Below are 13,601 nucleotides of genomic sequence, written 5' to 3' on the forward strand. Positions count from 1 at the left end.
TGTATTAAGGTTTACTTAAGTTAATGTGGTTACCATGTAATCCGAACTTTAAAATAAGTTATATTCTTATTTGCAGTAAATTTTACTTTTAGATTTTTTTTTGAAAGTTTGTTCACTCAAAAAAATATTAAAATTAATATTTTTTAATATTTTTAAATAATTTTAATGTATCTAAGTATAAGAATAAAAAAATAATTTATTATATATTTAATTAAAAAATAATTTACACACTAAAACCAAATAACAACTTAAGAAGCATGATAAATTTATAATCTAAGATCGGATGATCAGCACTATGTTTATTCTGAGAAAACCATTTTTTATTTATGGTGTCATAATTGTTTGGATGAAAGAGTTTGAAGGCTGTGGGCCGATAAGAAAGCTACTGTTATGTAATGATGGTCGCTTTTACTTGTTCTTCTGAATGCCAGAAGCCTGCTCTTCGAATTTGGAGTGATTGATAGACCATCAGCCCACTTTTCAAGGCACAGCTCTGTAATTATTCAACCATGCTATTATTTATTACGCTGATAGATTCGCCCACCCTTCCCTCAACTCTTCAAATCAACTAGCTGGCAAGATATCATATCAGGGCAGAACTGATCGCCGATTGATTGAAAACTTCGAAACTCTTATTCACAAGAAGAAGAAAAAAAGAGCTGATAGGACACATTCTTGTTTTTTAAATAATTTATTTATTTTAAAAAACGAATTAATTTTTTTTTAGATTTTATCATGGACCGGCATGAAAAATAAATATTTGAAATATAAATATTTAAAAATGATTCAAAATAAAAGCTGACTCTAGCCAGGTAGCCAGGTTATGAGTCGGCAATTTACTGATCGATATGACGGCCGGATGGTGTTTAATAAGTAATAACTATGACCATTTGCCACGTCCTTGTAGCTATCGTGACCTTCCCGCTCAAAAAATGTTACAGGTACGGAAGGTGTTCTGCTCTTTCGGTGAAGATCACTTCCGTCCAGGTAAATCTCGGATTGATCTTATATCCGGCAACATTGTAGTGGGTTCAGGCACCAATTTGCCTTCATCATTGAACGTTAAAGCTCTATTCAAAGAATTGGTGCGATAGGAAGCCATAGAACTCAGCGGACTTTGGTTAGAAGCCATTGCTCCGACATAACTGATCAAAACCCATGGAGACATGAAAAGATTCACAAGAAATCGATAGCAGAACCACAAATCTGAGCTTCTAAATGGGAATATTATTAGTGTGTGTGTTGTTTAACGGGCTCGAGGGTATGCCTTCACTTATTTATTTGTTCAGATGCTTTTGGGCTGCTGGCTTGTTGAATATGTTCTTCCAGCCTGTTAGAGAATAATATAAATCATATCTTGGAATTCACCTAACAGCTTAAATTTTTGGGTTGAAATGGTTCTTTAACATGGTATCAGAGTCTTGATGACCAAACGGTCACGAGTTCGAATCTCACCATCCCCATTTATTTGATAAAAATTAAGCACAAGGTAACGTGAGTCTGTGCAAGTTTCAAGCCCAAAAAGCTTTCACTTGAGGAGATGTGTTAGAGAATAATATAAATCATATCTTGAAACCTGCAGGTTTTAGCCATGAAAATTTCTTTGGGTGGGATGAGAATGGTTCCATCAAGGTTGCCCACAGAAAAAAGGAATTAATTGAGCTTTCATAAGTGGGGGATTGCTATTAGCAGCAACATCTGAGGTGTTTAGTGAATAGAAAGCTATTGGATTGAGATAGTTCTTTGATAGAGTCTAGCATTTTGTGTCCAACTTTAAGGGATGGACATGGTAACTCAAGCTACAATATTCGTCACAGCCTCACAAGCTACGTATCTGTAAAGTTTTGCTGATCATATCTTTAAAATACATACATGTTCATCAAAGAAAAAAAAATAGCTCTCATCAAACACAAGAACATGGCTGGAAATTGCTACAGATTTTTACTATACAGTACCTGGAAATGTTTCGGCAAGCTTAGATTTACAGAGTTCATGCTCCGGTAATCTACAGAGTCAATTATTAGAGTGCACACTTTCGTACTGAAATCACTACAAACAAAAAGCAGAAGGAAATGTCTTATGTTTTGACCAATACCTACTAAAAAACAAAATGAGTGTGCCCTCAAGATGTTTTCCATTGCAGCTCAATTTGGATTTGACCATTCCTGGAGTCAATGAGATTGTACTTCTCGTTGATTCTCCTGTTTGTCACGACATCTGCTAGGTTTATAATCACATAACCCAGGTTTTCCTGATTGGAAATTATGAAGAATGAAGGAACATAAACGAGTTAGACAATGATCAACATTCAACAGGATACAACACACTTTTTTCTCAAAATTTCCAGAGGAACCATAATGGTTTTAACTTCTTGTTTATGTTCGATTGTTGGATCAGGCATGCTAACGATGGTATCAAGGCATTTAGCTAACGCAATGTATATACCTTAGAGTGAAGTAGAGACATCTTTGAGGAACTAAGAACTTCCACATGAAGTCTTTCATTTGTAGGTGGTTCGTCCAGCGTGAACTGAAAATCCTCCCCCCATCTTGGATCTCTATTTTTCTTCACTTGCTGTATCAATATCAAAACATACATCATTAGTTGTTAAACATTAACTCTTTCACTGAACATACATACCAATTTACAAAGAGAATTGTATTAATATCATAATTGGAGAATCAAGCAGCTTGATAACAAAAATACAGTACGTAAATAGAAATTGGGTCTTCACCATGGAAAGGCAAAAATCAGCGTAATTATGCTCATGTAAGATGATGTTAGTTTATGGCATACCTTAGTTCTTTTGTCCTCCCCTTTGAAAAGTAATCGAACATAAGGATTTGTGTGGTGCTTCCCTTCAACATCTTGAGCTTCATGTACAATAACTACTAACAGACCACCACCAGCAGGTGTTCCTTCAGGAGCTTTTCCCACTGCACTTGGATCAACTATATCCTTTTCTGCCTCGAGATCCTTAAAAGGTTTGTATACCACTTCAACAACAATCTGTCCACGTGATTTCTTATTTTGAACATCATTTGGATCCATATTTTTTAGCAGATCAAGAGTCATAACCTTTTGCTCATCCGGTGTCAGATCTTTCAATGGAATGACATTCATACCCATCTTGTCGTGTTTGCCAACCTAAGGAAAAGGAAACATGCAGCTCTTCAATCATTAATGTCGGGAAACCAAAGGACAGAAACGATAAGCCATGTAGCAAAAGAGAGTTTCTCATGCAAGAGACCTGTATGGTTCAGTCATCGACTATCTTAAACCACTCATCCATCCAACTTCCACTCATGGTAGGAAAAACTTCTGAAGCACACGTGGTTAATCTCAAGAAGATGCACAAAGATACACACCTGTTCCCAATCGTAGACAAGAATCTCCAAGGCTTGAGATTCTGGGTCCTTAACGGTGATATTAAACTCCTCATTCCATTCGGGGTTCAAGTTTTTGTTTTTAACAGTTGTTTTCTTTGAAGGAAGCGCATCTTCAGTAAGCTTTAATTTCACATATGGGTCTGATCCCCCTAACAGATCTTTCTTTTTAAGCTCCGTTGCCTTCAGAACCTTCACAGTGAGTATCCCAACAGGTCGCTTCATGGCTCTGACAATTTTTAGGAAAACTTAGAAGGTCTTAGCAAACAGATTGCATGATAACATGGAGAAAAGGAGTTATATGATACTTACTTTGAAGCATCCACGATTGGCACTACTAGGGTTTTTGGCCATAAATACATACTTGCAACCTGATCTTTGATAAGCTCCTGAACAGGTAAAAAAGGAAAGGAGGTGAAAAATAGATGAGGGACCGGAAAACCTTCATAAAAAAAAAATTCCCCTAATCAATTGGTCCATATAGATAGTTTCATGATCCTTGGAATTGCAGTCCTTGTGCTGCAATGCTTTTGTAAGGCAAATATTTGTCCTCAATACATGCGCTTCAACCTCCGAACAAACATACAAATAACATTATCATGAATGGGGAACTCAACTTATAATCAACAGTTGCAGATATTGTTTGTTGGAATAGGCATCCCTAGGAATGATGATCGTGAGAATTATTTCTCGAGACTTAATAATGAGAGGAAACCACCTCACTCCAGTCCATCCAACCATCAAAAGAGAAACAAAAATAAAAAGAAGAATACCTGGACAAATTTGTACAGGCCAGGAATGGACATAGCATCAGCTCCAAGCAATTTCAATCCAAAGTCAACATGTGGCTGCGAAATCAGAAAGAATGTATAATGATGCCAGATTCCTTGCTGCCAAGTAAAATATCCTTCAGCATAACAATCGATATAGTAACACCACATACCTTCTGTAGCAGAGACACATATATATTGGCAAAACAAGGAAATGAAGGAACCAAAGGCTTTAGGGTGATACGTGGAGTGGCAAATACTTGCAAATCAACCACCTGAGAATCGTCCAAAGAGGTCAATGATGTCACTTGTAAAGAGAGGAGGGTGTGAGCAGGTGCAAGTGTTGTCATAGCCTACTCAAGCAAAACCAATAACTTCATTTTGGCAAACAAAAATGTCTTTCTGTCTATTAGCGGTCACAAATCAAAATACCTGAACTGTGGCTTTCAGACCAAATGCTTTAACTGCAATGATAATATTTGGATTCCCAGCCCACTTCAATACCGGTTCCATGATCAGCTCTTTCTCACCAGTGACATAAACTTTCATTCCTGGAATCCAGTAAAAGCAAGAATCAGCACTGTTCAAGACTTTACTACCATGCTGTGTGTACCTCAAAGCAACCTTGTATTGTATATATGTGCCGCATTAGTGTGAGGTAGAAGAGTCCCCTCAATGCATCAGATGCTATAGTATGATAGTTTTACTGGGTGGCAAAAACATGATGTTAAATAGCAAGGGGATGATTCCATTTTGCTTGGCTTAGTGGATTGAAGGCAATGTATTTTCCATATTCAACAATAAATCATTTACAATCTGTTAAGCTTTAGAATGAAAAGTTTACGATTACTCTTGAGAGGGAAAATGGGTGCTGGGAAATGCAGAGCTCTAATCTTAAAACCTGTTGATTGAAAGACATGCAGAGAAATTTGCTGACACTTTCCACATAGTTCTTTCAACAACAAAGTTATCTTAGATCACTATGACAAAGAAGTGTGCACGCAGGAGCCTATAAAAGTGTGGAGAGAGAGGGAGGGCAATATAACCTGGAAAAGTTGGTGGCAGGGAGCCCAAGGTAAGTGTTTCGAATTCAACAGAGTCAATTTTGTATTTTGGAATTAGCTCAGCAATAATGGGCTTCGCTATAGTCTTTGCAGTCTTGCAGATTGCCTAGAAAACTAAAAACCATCAAGAAAGTACATAAAAGCAAATGAATATGCCCACAAACAGAAATGAAGCCATGCATAACCCATCCAAAAATCATCAAGGCATCCATACCGTATCTAGGTAAGGCCACATGTTCTCAATCAATTTGTTAAGCCAGTCAACCTTCACAGAAGAAAATTTATTAAAATCTATGAGAAGATTGCTTTAGAATCAGCATTTCTCTAGTGTAATTGAAAAGCAAAAGACAGCTGCAGGCAATTGCATACCCGATCATAGTCTGGATTTTTCACCCACTGGGGTATTTCTGGAAGCAGACGTTGTAAAGTTTTCGAGTCTTGTTCAATCAAAGGACGGACTACAGGATCCTGGATAAGCCAACAGCCAGAACTAATCAATCAAATAATATGATGAACATACCAACTAATCAAATTATATGATGGTTGGAGTACTTGTTAATCCGTGACTTTAATGGTAAGAAACTAGAAAAAACATAAGTTAAGGTGCGTTTATTTCCTGTCTTGAATATAAAAAAAAATTGTCAGGATAGAAAGATATATCCTCATATTATTTCTGTTTTGCAAAAACAAAAATTCATTACAAAACTGTTATAAATATTTATTTTTATATCTTTATCATTGTCTTCTAACCAAACATATTTTTATCCCTTAAGTATGTGTTTTTTATAACCAAAAGCAGCCTAAGATTCCAATTCTATGATTTTAGTGGCAATTATGCAGAAATGCGAATCTTTGAATGTCTAAAATAGAGTGACATTTGCATTAACTGCTCCATCTGTCTATCTGGATTCAGATTAAGTGATGAAACTCTCACTCATATTCTATTTACAATCACTATGAAAACATATAGGCATGTGCAAATTCATGAATTGCCATGCCCACGTAACAGCCCAACACCTCATACATTCTGCATACAAAAAAGCAGTAGTAAGATCCAAAAGGTACAAAAAACTGCTGCAATTTTTTCTATGCGGAGCCCCATACATGCAAAACTCCTACTCTAATAAAAAATAGAACCCATCAACAGTCAATCCAAGTAGACAAACAATCCTGTAAAAGACCACCTTGTAATGGACTTGCCACTAGTCGTCTTTAATGAAAATGTTGGCAAAATAAACCATGAAGATACTAAAAAACCCAGTAAAGCAGGGTAAATTCCAAACTGGTTCCATAAAACTGCAGAGTAATTAACCACACATGGCCTTATCCATATTTTCATCCCTGCTAGAGCTTAAAATAGCCCTAGCAGTTTTCTTTCCTATAGTTTACATGTCTCCACAACTAGCACATAGCGAACAGACATTGTTGTCCAACATGGAATCTTAAAAGGCAAGATTCAGACCAAACAAAACCAAGAAAATGCAACACAACTGAAAAAACATGAGAGAAAACAAAAAAAGAAAGAAGAAAAACACTGACCTTGACATCAGTTGGCTCAAAATAGATAAACATGTAGTACCCAATTACAATCCCAATTGACGTTCCTACTCCAAAACCACAAAATCCCAATATACTACTCAATATTCCCATCTCTTAACAGATCAAACCCAGTGTGGTAAACAGGGGAGAAGAGAAATGTAGTTGAAGTAGAAGACACTACTAAATCTTTCTAAGTGGGAAAAAAAAAATCAGTGATCATAGAGTGTAGCTTGGTCTTATCAGGTAAGTGCAATAAAGTTTGCATTAATTGATTCTTGTGGCCAATCTTTTAACGTTTAATGTTTTTAATGACTTAATGTATTTTGACAACGGCTTGAAAATGAAAGTTTCACCCACTTGTTATTCAGGCACTGTCGGTAACGTCTGTTTGGACATTAAAATATGAGGTGTGAGCTGTTGATTGGTTAATTTTTAGAGAAAGTAGGGCCAGGTTTTGTTGCCTTGCTGACTATTTTAGTCCATTAGTGTGGTGTTGTGCCTGAAAAATATCTTGATTATCCAAAATTGGGATACACCAGATAGATAGACCAGTGTTCAGTCGGGGGCTGAATCAATATTTTTTTTAATATAAAAAAAATGAGAGGATAATAGTATTTAAAAAAAAATAAGAAAGATCTAAAATTTATTATTGATTTAAATAAGTTCAATAAGTTTGATAAATTTAATAGTATAATTATATAAAAAAAAATCAATGACAAAAAAAACAATAATGACTTCAAAATTATTTTTTTCCTAATATTATAAAAAAATACTATTTAAATATTTTTAAAAGTCTTAGTGATTTTATTTGATAACAAAACAAAAATTAAATAAGAACAAGATAACTTCGTAAAGAAAAAAAATCTAAGTTTAATTACCAGTAAATCAAATGTTGTAAAATAAATTGAAAAAAAAACAATTTAAAAAAAAACAAAAAAAACCTTATTTGAGTCATCGTGCCAAATTTGTGGCCCGGTTATGAGGTCAGGATAATCTCGTGAAAAAAAAGGAATAAAATAATTGGTGTTAACTCTCGTGTAAACTAAAAGTGTGTTTAGGAGTGCGGTCAAACAGTGTTTCTAAAATTTTTTGAATTTTTTTTTCTATTAATTGATTTTTTTGTATTTTTAGATCATTTTGATATGCCGATGTCAAAAATAAATTTAAAAACCAACATTATTTTAATGCATTTGCAATCGAAAAACTATTTGAAATACAACATCTATCGTACTCTCAAACATATCATAAATAATGAAAGGCGAAACTAAAAAAAAATAGAAAAAAAAACTCGAGTTAACCTGAATTAATTTAAAAAAAAACAAATTGAAATCAAATTAGGCTAATCTTCAAAACCCGTGATCTGAGTCATGAGACCATGTTATCCCATAGAAGACAAGCCCGAAAAAATCATGAAGTAAAATTCTTAATCATCCAAAATTAAAAACAAAACAAATAGCAATCAAAAGAATAAAGACCAAATTTGATATAAAAATTAAATGAAATAAAATAACGAGAGACCAAATTGAAAAAAAAATATAATAAAATATTGAAAAATAAAATTAAAAAAAAAACAGTCAAAAAAATGATGACCAGATATGACAAACAAAAAAATAAAAAGAGAGTTATACTGAAAAAAATATATAAATTATTTCAAATAAAACAAATAATAATCAAAAGAACACGAACCAAATCTTAAAGAAAAATAAATTGACGGGTTGCTTGGAAAAAATAGAAGGTGAGGTATGAAAACCGAGAAGGAGATAGAAAATAAAAAAGGCTGTTGGTACTAAACCGGAGCTCATTAGCCACACACACCACCTAGAAATGAAAGGGTCATCAAGATTATTCAAACGTGATCCTAAAAGTCATCATTCAGCTATCGTACGACACTTCACACAACGTTTGAATGATATGGGCACCTCCCACATGCTGGTATGTGATTCGTATGCTCTAATTATTTTTTAAAATAATATTTTATATTTAGTAAAATAACAAATTGTTTTTTTATCAACTTGACTATAACAAAAATAAAAACCACGTGAAAAATACGAAAAAACTCATGAACACTAGCTTAATAGTTTTTATTTTAAAAGTAATTAAGCTATTTTATTGTGCTTAAAAAATAAAAAGACGAAGAAGCTCTTGGATTCTAATTTTTAACTTTTAAGGATGATTAAATAATTTTATCATGCTAAAAAATATAAAAAGATGAATTTACCTTAATCAATTTTATAATATTCAATGAATCACACGAAAAAAACTGTATTACGCCGATAACAAGGCCATTGAGTTTATTGAGGAGGTCAATGTTAGAGAATAATATAAATCATATCCTGAAACCTTACCTAACAGCTTAAGCTATTGGGTTGAGATGGTTTTTTGACATGGTATCAGAGCTTTAATGACCAAGCGGTCATGAGTTCGAATCTCACCATCCCTATTTATTTGATAAAAAAATTAAGCACAAGTAATGTGGGTCTGTGCAAGTTTCAAGCCCAAAGGGCTTTCACTTGAGGGGGTGTGTTAGAGAATAATATAAATCATATCCTGAAACCTTACCTAACAGCTTAAGCTATTGGGTTGAGATGGTTCTTTGACAGGCAAAAACATCTTTATATTATTTTTTTATCTTGGTGCACAGTATTGTACCAATCTCTTTTAAGTTTTTGTTAATGATTCGGTCTTGCCTTGTTTTTCTTTAATATTGGGATTAATGGTTGTTAATTTTTTTAAAATATATATTAAGTTTTTAATCTATCATTTTGATAAGATTTTCAAGTTAAACCATTGAAATTGATCACGTACGTATTTGCACATAAAGTTTTTGCATTTATCTGGTTTATAAGGTTTAGGGTTGATTATTTGTGAAAATATTTGAATATCAATAGATAAGTTTAAAAAATCTTATTGAGAGGATAAATAATTTACAAACTTTTTCATGCAAAGTGTCGTTAATCTATTATATTTTTTGAATTCATTATTTATTATATTTTATCATTTGACTCGTCGATCTGTATGAAGTTTTAATGTTATTTTTTGGTTTGTAAATTATTTTCTAGTACCAAATGATAACCCTTTTTATAACCCATACATAAATTTTTATTTTATTTTATTTATTTTTCATTTCCCTAGAGAATAGATTGTCTCAAAACTTATAATTATTTCATAAATAATCAAATAATCCGTTATTTCTTCTTCAACAAATCAAAACAATCCATCTCATCCCAAATATAAACTCTTAACTACAGTATTGCCTCTTTACCCCACTACGTGAAGCAATACAAGTTGTCAGTGAAACAAAGAAGCGGCTCAACGCTCTGCTTTTCGACTCAGCTCCTCACTCACGGGACAAGCCAACTTTTTACTATCTTTCTGTCCCGAGTAAAAAGAAAAGTTTTTTTGGAAGATAGTTGGAAAAGGGACTCAAAATAATACTCTAATATATCGATCTCGCCTAGAAAAAGGCTTGTATGTTGGCAGTTTGCATTCAATGTTGACATCTGCATTTTCTTTAGAGAGAGCTTTGGGAGGTAGAGTTGGGACTTGAGGTGGCATGGGGTGCTGGAAATTTTATACCGGTTAATTTTTAAAGTGTATTTTTATTTGAAAATATATTAAAAATAATTTTTTTTTATTTTTTAAAAGTTATTTTTGAGATCAGCATATTAAAAAGATCTGAAAATATAAAAAAATATTAATTTAAAGTAAAAAAATTAAATTCTTTTAAAAGCACTTTCAAAATGTAAAAATAAAAAAAATAAAATAAAAAATGTTGGAGATATTGGTAATGATGCTCCATGTAACATGTAATTTGTCGACTTTCTGGAAAATATTATGTCCATTTTCCAACAATATTGGACCCATTATTTGTTGATTCATGACATGACCAGAGACATTCCACATCATGTCTTTTATTGAACATAATGGAGGGTGATTATGTTATAAAAACTCAGGTCATAAATCATGCCAAGATGTTCAACACACCGAGTACATCACACTAAGAAATAAATAATTAGAGTTCGAAGTACAATAAGAGGTCGCAAGACTACTGCCTACCATTCCGAGTACTCATAATCAATGAAATAAATAATTAGAGTTCGAAGTCTATAACATGACTGATCGAATGTTTTAATGGGAAAAAAATGAAATAATCTTCAAGAGAACAAAATTAAAAGAAAAATGGAGACTGCCAAAGAAAATACGTGGAGATTAGATGAGATTGGGTAGTAGTAAGAGCTCAATTCTCTTGTTTTGTTATGAAAAACCTAAAACCAAAGCTCCTACCCAAATGAGTTCATATTCAGTAAGCTTACTCTATCAATAAGTTAAATCATGTATGAAAGAAATGTTCCATCTTCGAGCAACGAATACACAAAATAATATAAAATCCACGCTAAAAAAAATAGTTAACGAAAATATATTAACACACAACTTTTTCTTTAATAGATTATAGAGTGTTTGCTAGGCTAAATAATTTGTATTTTAATTGATTTTAAGATATAATTTATATTATTATTTATTAAATAAAAATCATATTCTTTATTTAATTTTATTAAATTTAAATAAAACGATAGTATAACTCAAACTCATAACTACCTGGTTAATAAAACTTTAATATCATATTAAAAAATTATCTTAATTAAAAAATTTAAACTATTAAATAAAAAATCACAAACCAGTACATAATTCATATTAATCTCTGTTAATATAGTAATCACAAAATTCCTACTGGAGGAGGAAAACACAATGAATAAATTATTCATTCATTCAATAATATCTTGTGATAGAGTGATAAAAGAATTATGTCGTAGAGCGATACACTATACTTGGTGTAAAATTAATTTCAAGGTTCTCTATGATCATCTTCTTCGCTAGATTTGGTCCTAAGTTAGAGTATTCAACTTTCTGAGGCTAATGACAATGAAACTCACATAGCATGAAGAATTCAACTCGAAAACAAGAACACCTATAATAAATCGCAAAATCTTGGAACAAAAAATTAAGAACCCTTATACTTTTAAACCGATGATGTTCTGTCTTCGTGTTATAAAAAAATTACCACACAAAGCGAATTGAAGCAATACTAGTTGTTGGATGGGACATTGAAGCTACTCAGGGTTCAAGCTAACCATTTATTAGCTTCATGTCCTCGAGTAGAAAAGAAAGTCCCTTTATAAAATAGGTGGACAAGAGACTCGAATAGTATTCTCTATGTCCATCTCAATGTATGTTTCTATAATTATTGAGATTGCTTGCTCTGGTTTGTTCTCGTGTTGTTTGTTTGTTTTTGATAATGACTCAGATTACTTTAGATCGAGGGCTCAATTAATTGCTTCCTTGAAAGTCTTTGAAAGCAACATCGATCGATTAATTATGAAAACTCTGTGCATGGACTAACTATAAAACGTATATGACCAATTTTTGCATGATCTTAGATGGAGGAGGCTGGGTGGGTACTTTGGACTGATCTGGCTAGGCCCAACATTAAAGGGGAAATGCTTTGGTTACTACTGTAGCAATTCACCCTCACCCTTGCCCTACCACTGAAGGCAACAGCAACATGGTTACCTGCCAGTTCTATGTCAAGCATGTGCTTGTTGTGACCACCCTCGAGTGTGTTCAGGCAAGACAAGTTTGGTGGCCATTGAAATGAAAATATATTTGGTCTTGTAGTGGTGTGATTGGAGACAAGAGAGGACCCTTAGTGTATATTGATTGAGAAAGTCACGTAGAACTTCGTTCAGTTTGAAAGCAACCACATGTGCAACGATAAAAGAGAGATGACAGAGAGAATTGAGGGGCGCAGATATGTCATCATGTGTCATCTACAGCTACTTTTCCTGTAAAATGTCTACCTGTGCATGATAGGGTTCCGGAATTGGCAATAAGAGACGAAGCAGACACAGTGGGTGAAGGAAAACCTTTCTGGAGTCTGAAGACTAAACCCAATTGGACTAAGTACATGAGGCGCTAGATAAGCTCGACATCACATGGATTCTTATAAGAGCTTAATCAAGATGCCAAGGTACCGAAGTTGCCAGAAAGAAATTGAATCCAGCTTATAAAATGATAACTTGACGACATTATCAAAAAAAGGTAAACTTGGTATCGGTGTTTCTAAGACAGAAATCTAACCGAGAATACCAACTAGTCTGGAAGCCGGTGGATCCCTGATTTCTCTTTGTTGACTCACACTCTCTTGTTGAGTAGCTTGAAATGTAACTGGGTTAGTATCTGAGGCCCAGTAATCAACTTTGAGGCAAATAGTAAGATAGGAAGCATAACTGAACAAGCACAAGAAAAAACGACGGCCCAGTTAAGGACTAGGCAAGGCAATGCGGCCCAGTTAGCTGAAACTGATATTTCGTTCCTATGAGACAACCCGATAATCCATTGGCACAGGTGTGACAATAACCTGGTCAGTAAAAAACACAATTATTTTATTAAAATAATTTTATTTTTAAGTTTTATTTAAAAAAATATAAATTGAAACAAGTTAATTCACCTAGTAGATCTACTACACCTAACCAGTCATTTTCTTCTTTGCTATTGATATACTCAATGGTTTTTTTTTGTACGTGGGAGTTTAAAAAAATCAGCTCAACTACAATATTTGTATCATTTAATTTAATTCAACCCATTAAAACTGGATAACATAAATATTACAGGTTATAATGAATAAAAAACTAATTAGTAGATATCACGGGTTGAGATTTTAAAACTCGCTCAACTTATTCCGACTTGTGTAAGACAATGTAAATAATCCGAGTACTTTTTATAAATAATATTTTTTTTCTCGCCTCCACACTCATAATTGTAGTTGTCACTTTTGAAGTTTGATA

General features: G+C 33.3%; 1 protein-coding gene across 2 annotated transcripts; it reads right to left on the reverse strand.

Moving 5' to 3' along the window:
- Positions 1-1,918: 1,918 nt before the first annotated feature.
- LOC7493981 (synaptotagmin-2) lies at positions 1,919-7,046 on the reverse strand. Of its 2 annotated transcripts, XM_052452741.1 has the most exons (13): positions 6,760-7,045; positions 6,155-6,247; positions 5,590-5,688; positions 5,435-5,485; positions 5,203-5,326; positions 4,589-4,707; positions 4,330-4,431; positions 4,160-4,234; positions 3,699-3,775; positions 3,369-3,615; positions 2,797-3,147; positions 2,446-2,574; positions 1,919-2,251 (listed from the first exon to the last, which is right to left on the reverse strand). In XM_052452741.1, exons 4-13 carry the CDS (start codon positions 5,453-5,455, stop codon positions 2,123-2,125), a joined length of 1,374 nt encoding a protein of 457 aa, XP_052308701.1. In that variant the 5' UTR covers positions 5,456-5,485; positions 5,590-5,688; positions 6,155-6,247; positions 6,760-7,045; the 3' UTR covers positions 1,919-2,122. The 2 variants fall into 2 exon arrangements, with proteins under 2 accessions (XP_052308701.1, XP_002307735.1); XM_002307699.4 differs by lacking the exon at positions 6,155-6,247 and having other exon boundaries at positions 6,760-7,046.
- Positions 7,047-13,601: the final 6,555 nt, after the last annotated feature.

The sequence above is a fragment of the Populus trichocarpa genome, chromosome 5 (assembly GCF_000002775.5).
Source record: "Populus trichocarpa isolate Nisqually-1 chromosome 5, P.trichocarpa_v4.1, whole genome shotgun sequence".
NCBI lineage: Eukaryota > Viridiplantae > Streptophyta > Magnoliopsida > Malpighiales > Salicaceae > Populus > Populus trichocarpa.